At 42.1% G+C, this 13485-nt stretch overlaps 1 protein-coding gene across 4 annotated transcripts in view; it reads left to right on the top strand.

The window, feature by feature from the left end:
* The window catches only part of WAC (WW domain containing adaptor with coiled-coil), a 77981-nt gene extending 66942 nt beyond the window's left edge, over positions 1 to 11039 (top strand). For 2 of the 4 annotated variants that reach the window (XM_075827501.1, XM_075827504.1), the window contains 6 exons: positions 3747 to 3869; positions 4081 to 4229; positions 4670 to 4791; positions 6554 to 6755; positions 9170 to 9297; positions 9999 to 11039. In XM_075827501.1, coding sequence (XP_075683616.1) covers positions 3747 to 3869; positions 4081 to 4229; positions 4670 to 4791; positions 6554 to 6755; positions 9170 to 9297; positions 9999 to 10068 — 794 coding nt within the window. In that variant the 3' untranslated portion in view covers positions 10069 to 11039. Of the gene's footprint in view, positions 1 to 3746; positions 3870 to 4080; positions 4230 to 4669; positions 4792 to 6028; positions 6532 to 6553; positions 6756 to 9169; positions 9298 to 9998 lie in introns of those variants that run through there. The other 2 variants (XM_075827502.1, XM_075827503.1) reach the window with 2 other exon arrangements.
* The last annotated feature ends 2446 nt before the right edge of the window (positions 11040 to 13485 follow it).

Below are 13485 nucleotides of genomic sequence, written 5' to 3'. Positions count from 1 at the left end.
CCTGCTAAATTTGAGCTCCTAAAGCCAAATGGGAGAAATTGCTTTACAACTTTTGTGGAGCTTTTTCTCCTTTAGTCCTTGTGGAAATGAGAAAAAATTAGCTAAACCTGCATTTTCTTTGAAAGAATGTAGATTTTCATTTTCACGGCCTACTTCCAATAATTTCTGCAAAAAACCTGCGGCGTCAAAATGCTCACTACACCCCTAGATAATTTCCTCAAGGGGTGCTGTATCCAAAATGGGGCCACTTGTGGGGGGTTTCCACTGTTTTGGTCCCTCAGGGGCTTTGCAAATGCGACATGGCCTCCGAAAACCATTCCTGCTAAATTTGAACTCCAAAAGCCAAATGGTGCTCCTTCCTTTCTAAGCCCTGCTGTATATTCAAACAGTCATTTATGACCAAGTGGGGTGTTGTTTTACTTTGGAGAAATTGCTCTACAAATGTTGTGGTGCTTTTTATCATTTAGTCCTTTTGAAAATTAAAAAAAATTATCTAAACCTATATTTTATTTGCAAGAATGTAGACTTTCATTTTCATGGCCTTCTTCCAAAAATTTCTGCAAAAAAACTGTCCAGTCAAAATGCTTACTATACCCCTAAATAAATTCCTGGAGGGGTGTAGTTTCCCAAATGGAGGGACACTTTTGGGGGGTTTCCACTGTTCCGGTACCACAAGAGCTCTTCAAAGCTGACATGGAGCCTAAAATATATTCTAATATAAAGGAGTGTCCAAAATCCACTAGGTGCTCCTTTTACTTCTGAGGCCGGTGCTTCAGTCCATAAGCACACTAGGGTCACATGTGGGATATTTCCTAAAACTGCAGAATCTGGGCAATAAATATTGAGCTGCATTTCTCTGGTAAAACCTTCTGTGTTACAAAAAAAATGGATTAAAAATGAATTTCTGCAACAACAAAAAATTAAATTTGTAAATTTCACCTCTACTTTGCTTTAATTCTTGTGAAACGTCTAAAGGGTTAAGAAACTTTCTAAATGCTGTTTTCAATATTTTGAGGGGTGGAGTTTATAAAATGGGGTGACTTTTTGGAGGTTTCTAATATATAAGGCCCTCAAAGCCACTTCACAGCTGAACTGGCCCCTGTAAAATTAGCCTTTTGAAATATTTTCTTGAAAATGTGAGAAATTGCTGCTAAAGTTGTAAGCCTTGTGACGTCATAGAAAAATAAAAGGATGTTCAAAAAACGATGCCAATCTAAAGTAGACATATGGGGGATGTTAATTAGCGACTATGTGTGGTATAACTGCCTGTCTTACAAGCAGATACATTTAAATATAGAACAATGCAAATTTTTGCAATTTATCGCTAAATTTTGGTGTTTTTCACAATTAAATACTGAATGTATCGAGCAAATTTTGCCAGTAACAAAGTCCAATGTGTCACGAGAAAACAATCTCTGAATCGCTTGGCTAGGTGAAAGCATTCCAAAGTTATTACCACATAAAGTGAAACATGTCAGATTTGAAAAATGAGGCTCTGTCAGGAAGGTCAAAAGTGGCTAAAGAGGGAAGGGGTTAAAGCGCCTATTAGATTAGGTAGGATATAGGGCACTTATAAACTAGTGACAGAGCCTCTTTAAACTTGTGCGGTAAATCGCTCACCGTGCATAATGTTAATGGCGGGTTGTATGATCACATAGTGTCAGTGGAATTCACCTTAGTGATTCTCCGATTTCAGATAATGAATTTTCCAATGTGTACCAATTCTTCAGTTTTTGATAACTTTTTTTTTCTTTTTTTTTTTTTAGAAAAAATGTGTTCAGTTTTCAACATTAAAGAGGCTCTGTCACCAGATTTTGCAGCCCCTATCTGCTATTGCAGCAGATCGGCGCTGCAATGTAGATTACAGTAACGTTTTTATTTTTTAAAAACGAGCATTTTTGGCCAAGTTATGACCATTTTCGTATTTATGCAAATGAGGCTTGCAAAAGTACAACTGGGCGTGTTGAAAAGTAAAAGTACAACTGGGCGTGTATTATGTGCGTACATCGGGGCGTGTTTACTACGTTTACTAGCTGGGCGCTCTGAGAAGTATCATCCACTTCTCTTCAGAACGCCCAGCTTCTGGCAGTGCAGATCTGTGACGTCACTCACAGGTCCTGCATCGTGTCGGCCACATCGGCACCAGTTGATTCTGCAGCAGCATCAGCATTTGCAGGTAAGTAGCTACATGGACTTACCTGCAAACGCCGATGCTGCTGCAGAATCATCTGTAGCCTCTGGTGCCGATGTGTCCTCGCTCGTCTGACACGATGCAGGACCTGTGAGTGACGTCACAGCGTGATCTCTGGAGAACACGGCTGTGTCTGAACTGCCAGAAGCTGGGCGTTGTGAAGAGAGGTGGATGATACTTCTATACACAACGCCCAGCTAGTAAAAGTAGTAAACACGCCCCGATGTACGCACATAATACACGCCCAGTTGTACTTTTGCAAGCCTCATTTGCATAAATACGAAAATGGTCATAACTTGGCCAAAAATGCTCGTTTTTTAAAAATAAAAACGTTACTGTAATCTACATTGCAGCGCCGATCTGCTGCAATAGGAGATGGGGGCTGCAAAATCTGGTGACAGAGCCTCTTTAAATTAATATATATAATCAGATCGTAAAGTAGGAGATTCTAACATGCACTTGGCATCGCGACAGCTTCTCCGTCGTTCCACCTTTCTATATGCATTTCAAAACCCTACCCTTACCCGCCTACCAGGTCTCCACCAAAATCTACATAGTTACTGTTAATATTCAATGCCTAAAGATTGTTAATTTCTTCTATAGTGAACCTCTCATTTTTAATAGTTCCTTCCATCTCCTATGAAATCTCCTCTCTATTTTTTACCAAAAAAATTCCACCAAGTTTTCGAAAAATGTCGGGATTTTGTAATATCCATTGATTCATAATTGCAGAACTCTGCTTGCTGTCTAAATAAACAATGAATGTTTCAACTAATGAGGTCGGATATCTGTCCTGGTCATGTGATCACACAGGTGCAGTACTGATTATGAGGCAGCACTCTAACTAAACGAGCCCTGCACTTGTGTCATCATCACATGACCAGGACAGAATTTCATCCCCTGAAAGGGAGCAATAAGGGTTCCTATTGAATGATGGCAAACTGGGATCTTGCTGTAATTGTTCCAGAAAGTACAGTATATTGGGAAATTGTATGACTTCGTTATATAATGAATACGCTTTATTTGCAGAAAACAGAATACCCCGTAAAACATGGCATTCGACGTATCAAAAGATTGAATCGATATGGGTGGGGGGGGGGGTCAGTTATCTCTGAAATCTTATTGTGTCCCCAGTTGAAAGACCACGCAGCCAGGTTTTGGAAGTCTTTGACACTGATCACTTGCTGCTTCAGCATGGATTACAGCTTTGACTAGCTTCATATGGGTTTGAATGCCATGGTCCTTCAGAAGAATTTCCTCTGTAATGTGCAGCCATATATCAGAGAATGCAAATTTACTGAGAATATTTCATAATTTTATTTTTGTTTGGCATTTTTAGACTAAGATCCACTATAGAAGCAGTGATTGATATATATATATCAGATTTTTTTGCCCTCTTAAAACAAATTGTGTTTAGCTGCCACCTAGTGGCTGGATTTTTCTTTCTTAGCATAGTCCATATGTAACCTGTAGCAAGTGACTTTCGTTTTCATTTTTGCTTTTGTCTTTCATGTGTATCTGTTTTCGCAAATATAACCGGGATGTGTGTTTTTAGTCCTTACAGCTGCTGTGACACAAGCTTCTTTACAATCTATACTTCACAAGATCATTACTGCTGGACCCTCCGCTTTCAACATCACTTCTCTCATCTCCCAAGTCGCACAACTGTCTGCACAAGGTCAGCAATGTCCTTTAGTCACACTTGAAGTAGCAATTCTAAATTCACACTGTTCTAATTCACAGCTGGCTAAATATATTGGCCCATGTCAGGGCATTTATTGAATCTATATCCAATCTTGGTATTGGCACTAGATTTGTGGAGTTTGCATCCTTTTAGTATTCCAGAGGCTTATGAAATAAAAACTGTCATTTTTTATATTTTTTTTCAGCAACGCAGTCTAATCAGTCTCCTATGTCCCTGACATCTGATGCCTCCTCACCAAGATCATATGTATCGCCCCGAATCAGCACGCCACAGACTAATACCGTTCCTCACAAACCCTTGATAAACACAACGCCTGTATCTTCACAGCCAAAGGTAATATACTCCGCTGCTCGTATTTGGCTTTCCGTTATATAACCTACCCATCGTCTACTAAACTATGGCATTAGAAATCTAATCGTAACACCCCTCCCTCCAGAACTGGGGACTGGTCTTCCCCCTAAGAATAAAAAAACATGGGACCTGTTTTTTATTTGAGTTGCTCCCTTTAAACATTTCTCAAGGGTATCTTGTTTTACACTACCCTTTCAGGCCACTTTTTTGGAGGGAACCCGCCATGGTAGACTGACTTGATCCATAGAACATTAATTTTCCACAGACCTTTCCAGAGCTTCTGCTGGTAAAATTAAAACAAAGCATAGTGGCTCAGGTTACACAAGGGGAGGGTATTTTGGATATTTTGCCAAATTCTGCTTTTCAAGGTTTTATATTTTTCTGACCAGTTAAGTAAAATGCGAATGTCCATATTTTTGTAGGCAAATACCACAGTTGGTGCTAAGCAAGGGCCATCTACACAGACCGTACCACAACAGACTGCAACTGCTGACAAACCCCAAGGACATGAACCCAGTTCCCCTCGAAACCTTCAGCGACAAAGGTAAATTTACCAGTAGCTATTAAAGGGGCTTTCTCACAAACTCATGTGTCCCCTATCTATATGTGTGCGTGCTGGGGGTCCGGCCGCTGGGACGCCCAGCAATGAGGAGAACGGAGGACCAAAGTGCTACATGTGAATACACGTGCATGCTCGATCACCGTTTTTTTTCCCTTTCTATGGTGCTGCCAGAGACAGCGGTCCCGTAGCATGCGCACCAGCACTTCGTTCTGACGGAGCACTTGAGGGGACTTTCGGTCCACCAGTCTCCTATTCTCTGGGGGTCCCAGTGGTTGGACCCCCAGTGATCACACGTCTCCTATCCTGTGGATAGAGGATGTATGGGTTTGTGGGAAAATCCCTTTAACGTTTTTAGCTTATTTAAAGGAACAGTGTCATCACAAATTATTTTTTTATATGTTAAAGATGTTAGTGCTTTATTAAAAACGTTTATATTCATTTGTGTGTTTGTGTTTTACTTTTTCTTATTTTTACACTTTTTCTTCCCTATGGGGGCTGCCATTTTTTGTTCCATTTCTGTGTGTGTCGATTAACGACACATACAGACATGGAATACGGCAGCCACAGTCCCATAGGGACTGCGAACGGCTCCCGTCCCATTGACTGCAGTGTACGGCGTCTGTGTGGGAACTGCGCATGCGCCGCTCCCACACAGTCCAATTCGAAATTGGCGCCGTCCGGCGCCATTTTCCTGTGGACCGGAAGTCGCGGCCGGACAGTAATATTACTACTTCCGGTCGCGGCTTCCGGATTTGTGCACTTGGACCAGCGGCAGCAAACGGAGCGGACGGGCCGGAGGGAGCCGCGGCGGCAGGAGCAGGTAAGAGATTTCAATGTATGTTCGTGTTTGTGTGTGTTTACTACTGTATGTAAACCTACTACACTGTGTGTTAGCTCAAAAAATGGCGACACACAGTGTAGGAGGTTACACCGTTCAAACCCCTCGTTTATCCCGGCACTAGCCAGGATAAAGGAGGGGGGGTTGCTGAGAGCTCACTAGAGCGAGGGCTTTTTACCCAATTTTGCAAAGCTGCAATTTTGGGAATAGCTCCATCTAGTGACCAAAAATGGGTAGTATTATAAATTAGAATTAATTTATAATATTTCCTGTCTCGTGAAAAAAATAAAAAAAATTTGAACAATGTTTAATCACCCACACACTAAATGTTTCATTTAAAAAAAACAAACATGTTTTTCTGGCAACACATTCCCTTTAAAGGAGCATCAAGGAGTTGGTTTGTGCGATCCAATGTAAGACGACTTGTAGGACAGTTATTGTATTAAAGCCGCACCAAATGAAATCTGCTCAAATGGTAAGATCCATTGTACTTGCACTCTACTAGTCCCTACTGGAAAACTCTTCTCATAATAAAGCTGCCCTGGCAATCAGATGTTCTTATCAGGCGAAGCTTTGGACACCAGGGGAAATCTAATATTCCATGGCACCCATCCAAATTAATATGCAATGGTTGAGGGAGGTCGTGAGCAGGGGAACCTCTTCCGTGTCATTTATATTCCCTCATAGGATATGTTTAAATGGGTAGTCCAGACTGGACAATTTTCTGTAAGAACTGCTTTTTGTTTTTTTTCTCCTGTACATATCCGATGTATAATCCAATTTTATGATGGCTGTTGTAATGAGCTTGTTAACGCGGTTTTAAGGGGGGAGGGGTCAGAAAACCCCTCCTATACCGTTTATCTACGACAATGCTTGAGTAACAGATTTTTCATGTTTGATTTATTGATCTCACTGTAGTAGTCAGAGAAGCCCGTCTCCCAGTCCAAACCATACCGCCAGCACTTGTGTCTCCAGCACGTCATCTGTAACACAGGGCACGTCTGCACGATCGTCGTCCTGTTCACTGACGCCAACGCTAGCTGCCTACTTCAATGAAAACTTAATAAAGCATGTTCAAGGCTGGCCTGCAGATCATGCAGAGAAACAGGTAACCCCAAATATTTTATGTACTTTACAGATCTAAGATCACTCATTGAGACATGTACATGTGATGAAAGCACGCCTAAATCCGGGTTCTCGTATTTTCCACTGCAATTTTTTGTGCAGATAAAAGTTTGAAGCAAAAAATACTCCTCTCTAACCGTTTGATGCAGAATGATTGTTTTTCCTACATCGGATTAATGTACAGTAAGGCCCCATGCACACGAACGTAAAAACGGCTGTAATTACGGCACTTTTTTACGGGCCCATGGACTTCTATTGGCCATGGGTACCTCCCCGTATGCTTACGGGAAGGTGCCCGTGCCGTTGAAAAATATAGAACATGTCCTATTTCAGGCCGTAATTACGGCACGGGCAGGCCTATAGAAGTCTATGGGGCTCCCGTAATTACCGGTGACTACGTGTGTGCACCCGTAATTACGGCAGCGTTGCTAGGCGACGTCCGTAAATGGTCACTGTCCAGGGTGCTGAAAGAGTTAAACGATCGGCAGTAACTCTTTCAGCACCCTGGACAGAAAATATCGATCACAATATAGATCAACCTGTAAAAAAAAAAAAAAAGACGTTCATACTTACCCAGAACTCCCTGCTTCTTCCTCCAGTCCGGCCTCCTGGGATGACGTTTCAGCCCATGTGACTGCTGCAGCCAATCACAGGCGGCAGCAGTCACATGGACTGCTGCGTCATCCAGGGAGGTCGGGCTGGATGTCGAAAGAGGTACGCGTCGCCAAGACAACGGCCGGGTAAGTATGAAATTCTTTTACTTTTACTATGGAAAGGGCTGTCCCTTCTCTCTATCCTGCACTGATAGAGAGAAGGGGCTGCCGATTACTGCAGTGTAATTTTGCAGCAAAAACGTGCCCGTAAATATGGGTGGAATACTGGTGACACCGGAGCCGTATTTATGGGCACGGGTCCGTAAATACTGGTGCAATACGGGTCGAATACAAGTGACCAAGGACCCGTATTTACGGGAGGACAAAAATACGTTCGTGTGCATGAGGCCTAACTGGTTGATTTGCAATCTGGGAAGTCTTATCTTTGCAGAGAAAGTTCTGTACAGACAGGAGTCGGGAAGATATACTGGGAGATTTTTGCTCAATAGCCACAGAAGAGATGAGCGCAAACTTGGGTAGCAACAAATGGTAATGAAGGATAGTGGACGCCAACTTAGGTTGCAAAGACAAAAAAGCAATAAATCTTAAGGAAATACAACAATTATTGCTTCTAACGCCATCAGCAATGTAGATATTAACCAACATGGACATCTGTGTGCGCCGACTGTGCTAATAAATGAGATATGGCGGCTCAGTGGTTAGCGATGTTGCCTTCCAGCAGTGGGATCCTGGTTTAGAATGAAATCAAGGACAACCTCTACATGTTTTCCACCAGATATTTTGGTTTCAGGGCTATTTTAATAGGGCACAAAATATTCATATTGTAAGATGGGTTTGCTGAAAATAAGTGTCCCATGATTTCCCCTGCAGCAGCTGCTTCTTCATGATCTCCCGTGTAGTGTTCGATGGGAGAAAGACAGACAGCTCCCTGGTTCTGCTTATCTAATGCATAACCTGCTGTTCCTCTGGTCTAGCAAAGACCGGGAGTAGAGAGAATCAATGCTGCACTTAAGGCTTATTTACATGGGCCAATGATCGGGCGAACGAGCATTTGTACCAGATCATTGTCCTGTATAAAGAGGGCAGTGATCTGCCGACACATGAGCCAACGCTAGTTCGTTTGCGGTTTTTTCTTTTATGCTTCCCCGAAAAATGTACCGATCAGCTTCTCCGGCTGCCTCCGGGCACCTGACGTCCATGCCAGAGGCAGATGGCTCCGGCCACAGACTAGCGGCCAAGCTGCAGTACTGCAGCTCTGCTCCTATTCAAGTGAGTAGGAGCAGACCTGCAGCACGGCCCCTATGCAACATACAGAGCATTACATTGCATACTGTGTAATGACATCCGGTGCTCGCAGGCAGCTGGAGCAGCTGATCGGTGCACGATCCGGGTGTCTGACCCGCACGATGATACGCTGATGACCTATCCCGTGGATAGGTCGTCAGTTGTCCGCTAATGGACAACTTGTTTAAAGGGGGCTAATCCTCGTGTGGATATGCTGCACATCCACTGCAGAATTGCCGTGGATAATGTAGGAATTTGTCGAGTTTGCATTATGCAAATTCGACACGTGAATGTAGCCGTATATCTATAGTTTGGCAAATGAGCTGTACGGAGACCACCGCTTTTTACCTACGTGTCTTTGAGATGAGCAAATTAGATTGTGAGGCCCACTGGGAACAGGGACTGCTGTGAATGATCATCTGTGTACAATGTCGCGGAATAGGTTGCCACTATATAAGCAACAGAAAATAAAGGTGTTTTGTGGTTTTTTTCTCTTTAGGCCTCAAGATTGCGTGAAGAAGCTCACAACATGGGGAGCATTCACACGTCAGAAATTTGTACAGAGTTGAAAAATTTAAGGTCTTTAGTTCGAGTATGTGAAATTCAAGCGACTTTGCGCGAGCAGAGGTTTGTAAGCTATTGTGTACCACCATTTTCTTTTTTGGCCCAATCATAACCAACGTAAGAACAGACCCTGTTAAATTTCTGTTCACATTATTATGTAGATTCTTAACTGAGTCAGTGTTGTGGAATGAATCTGGACCCATTGATAATGAGTCCTTCAGGTTTTTAGTTTCCACTATGGAACAGAGAATGCGCTGATGTGAACTGACTCTTATTGTCATGTATGTTTTGTTTGTGTTTTTAGACTCAATTATCTAAATTAACTAAACTTCAACTTCTCACGTCACTATGACCTTTCCAAAGTTTTGTTATTTTATCGGTGGGGTTCCGAGCATTAATCACGATCCCTAAAACCGAAACGGCAGTAGCGCTCGGGTGAGTTCTGTGCTGCTTCGTTTCTGATGGTCTTTCCTCGGAGCGGTGTACTGGCTCGATAGAAAGTCTGGGTCCGTACACTGCTCACTTGGTGGCTTTCCGAGGAAAACTGCTCAAACAAAGCGGTACAGCGCTCACTCAAGCGCTACTGCCGCTTCGTTTTAGCGATCAGTGGAGGTCTCCGTGCTCTGACCCCCACCGATCAGAGCTTCTGACGTGCCATGATGACATTTCAAAAGTTTTTTACGTTTAGTTACCCATTAATGACTAATAATAAACTGATGATATTTAGCTCCATCATGTGACGCTTGTTCTCTCTCCCCCTTTAGGATACTGTTTTTGAGGCAGCAAATTAAAGAACTTGAAAAACTTAAAAATCAGAATTCCTTTATGGTGTGAAGAGTTGTCTTGCACGTGAACGTGGGACTGTAAAGCGGATCGAGCCCGGTCCCAACACTTTTGAGCTGCAAACTAGTAGACTTTGGACCGTTGAGCCGGGCAGTGGACACTTCAGGGGGAGCGGGACTGGAGGGCGTCAATTCAGGGGGGGAAATACAAACGTGATTTGTAAAACCCTTGAAATGTAGATTTCTTGTAGATGTATCCTTCACGTTGTAAATATGTTTTGTAGATTGAAGCCATGGGATGCCCATGTGTATCAGAGCTTTGACATCCAAAACTAATCAATGCTGAGGTGGTCAACAACCCTAGCCTTTTTCATGTAAGCTTGTCTGCAAAATTAGCCGTTATTATTATAATTTTTTTTTTTCCATTAATTTATCATTCAGAATTCTTGCTTTTTCCGGAAATTACATACCAGCACCAAGCAAATGTATCTGTGTCTGAAGTAATCTCAACAGTTTGGGCCGTGTACAAAACATTTGTGCTAGATGTCATACTCTCACCCCAGCCTTGTTTGAGAACCGTGCTTAATTACGTTATTTTTTTTTATTTTTTTGCGAAGAAATATATTCCTGGAACTTTACCTCCCAATTACTAGACGACTTTTCCCATGCATCTTACGTTTTCTCCTTAACGGCACTGTTGCTATGGCACTTTTTTCTATATATTTTTTTCATTCCTGTGTACAGTAGCTTAACATTGCAGTGATTGATCGACAAACCCACTTGCTTGTATAAATTATTGAAGTTCTTTCCACACGCAGCCTGTGATAACTGCCGAGCCGGACACGTGTCATGTGCTTACAAGCACGTTACTCGCTCAGTCATACAATATATTAAGATTCATTTTTATTTTTTTTTGACCCGATGGAAAAAAATAAAACTTCAAATGTTTGTGTGGGGAAACAGAGGAAAACAAGCTAGTCAGATGTGAACTGTATCTGTTGTAATAAACCTGTTTAAAGATTACCGGTTTGCTTTCCTTTCATTATAGAAATCTGTTAAGATTATCTTATTGTAATGTGAAAATTGGGTGGGTGGGGGGGGGTTGCCATACAGTTTATGAATGTTTAATATATAGGGAATGGGAGGTTGGATCCATTTTCTGGAATGGCATCACAACCTTTGACAGCGGTAGATGGGCAGCTTTTCAAGTATTTGCCATTCTTTTTATTACAGGGGGCGCTGTTGCGATGGTCACCTGAGGCATTTCGGCTCTCGGCCACATCTATACCCAATTAAGCTGCATTGTTGTGTACATTGGCCTGATGTCTAATATGTAAAACATTGATCATGCTACAGAGAAAAATTCTTGTCTACGTTTTTCTGTTTGATGCTCCCATCCCATCCCATCGACACTGTTCCTTCCATGTCGTCTTGTCTCCCGGCAGTCGTCTTGTGTTATCGTTTACCTGTCTTGACGTCATGCTTTTCAGTTTAATGGATGCTTGTAATGTATTTTGGTGTTTGGTGCTGACTGGTGCTCTCACCACCACAGACTTCTATCAATCTCTGTGATCGATACAAACCACTGTTACCTTTCAATGATGGAGAATCTCGGCTTTGTATATTGTTTCCTAAACTATTACAAATAAACAGGAGAAGAAAAACACTTGCTACTATACTACCAATCTGTTTGTTTCTTTGAAAGCTCAATAGACCACTTATTTTTCTAACTGTATTATTTACGGATGTTACATGCAGCAAACTGATGTAGCAGAGCTGTAGTTGCCCTATTACTCCAGAGCTACATTTATTTGTGTTTATCAGTCTATTAGGATGTTTCGTGATGACCCTTTTTCTTTAACTTAACAAGTCATAAGAAAATGGGAGTAACGGTGGGGCCCTAGAGGTTGGACCCCCACCTAACTTTTATTTCCTATCTGAGGGGTTCAAACTTAATGGGAGTTTCTCACCAACCCCCCTTTATTTTATTTTTTATTTTTTTTGTTAGTGGAGTAAATTTAGCTGCTACTCTATAGTAAACTATATAGAAAAATTGTGTGGAAAATTCTGCTCTGCTACATCTGATCATCTTGGTCAGTGACCACTTCACCCTCCAGTTCACCTAGGTCATAGTGGGTGACTACTGTTCTCTGTACCACCACCCTTTACAGCTCCTTAGTCAACCAAAGTCCTAATATGGGACCGTACAAGTGCACTGGATGCTGATGAAGTACTTACATCCCGGCTTGATTATCTAGTTCTTCTCCTTTAATCAAGTATTGCTTCTAATAGAAGAAAGAACAGGGAGAGGAATCCTCCAGCTCACCAGTCCTGCGTCCTGCACTCCAACTTCACCCGGGTCTCCGTGACGGTCCACGGTAAGTTACAAGAGAAAAACAAGGAGAGTCGATCCAGCGCTGGTATGGTGCTTTTAAAAGGGAATCAATGTTCCCACTTTTATTATTGTAGTGAAAAATATACAAATTGAACAAATGGACGGACGCAGTATTCACGTCTTGATCTATATAAATTTTACACGTATTCACTGCTGCGTGCGTCCCCAGGGGTGGAGAAATACTTACATGGTCCGACACCATACATAAAATCCGTTTCTAGCGCGGCTTTTGACTCCAATTGCATTCGCCAAAAAAAACAACAAATCATACTACATAGTAGGCGTAAAAGACTACCGTACCAAATCCAATAAAATCTTTCATATGTAGAAGTACCTGTATATTGTCCTCCAAAGGACAAGTTGTCCACTATTGATTCAAATGAAAGTATACACTTTGCATAAATAGCTTCCTTGTGGATTCTCAAGGGTTACTCTTTTACGCTTACCGCTAATTACTACAGCTGTTTCTGTTTAGAACTATACCGCCCCATTCATGTAGCCACTCTATAAACCCAGGAGGCCCTCCGCATCCGTGAATACTAGCCATGACTAAGAACACTGAAAGTGCTCAAAACGCGTGGGCTTCAGCACTATCTATTCTAAAACTGCCTCGCTACTGCGTCCGTCCATTTGTTCAATTTTTCTTTTTCACTACAATAATAAAAGCGGGAACATTGATTCCCTTTTAAAGCACCATAACCGCGCTGGATCGACGCTCCTTGTTTTTCTATTGCATTTAATGTTAAGGTTTGCACCATGAGAAGAGTCTAGGAGACCACTAAATTGGCAGAAAGGCTACCAAACAATCCCTCTTGTGTAAGTAGAGGATCCCAAGATGTCCTCATTTCCATTGCTTTTAATACAAGGTGGTAGATGTTTAGAGCCTCTGAGCGCCTCTCCTTTCTGTGCACACGTTGTTATAGATCCGCTGCGTTCACATTGATGCATAATATTCACTAGCTGCTCTATAACTGGTTTGAGTGCATGGGAATTATCGGAGATTCATCATTACCAGCATGGGAGATTTCCTCCAGTGAATTACACAATATATTTCTCTGCTGTTAACTTTCACCA

The sequence above is a fragment of the Rhinoderma darwinii genome, chromosome 5 (genome assembly GCF_050947455.1).
Source record: "Rhinoderma darwinii isolate aRhiDar2 chromosome 5, aRhiDar2.hap1, whole genome shotgun sequence".
Classification (NCBI taxonomy): domain Eukaryota; kingdom Metazoa; phylum Chordata; class Amphibia; order Anura; family Rhinodermatidae; genus Rhinoderma; species Rhinoderma darwinii.
The sequence above is the reverse complement of the archived record's forward strand: the minus strand, read 5'-3'. Positions and strand labels throughout refer to the sequence as shown.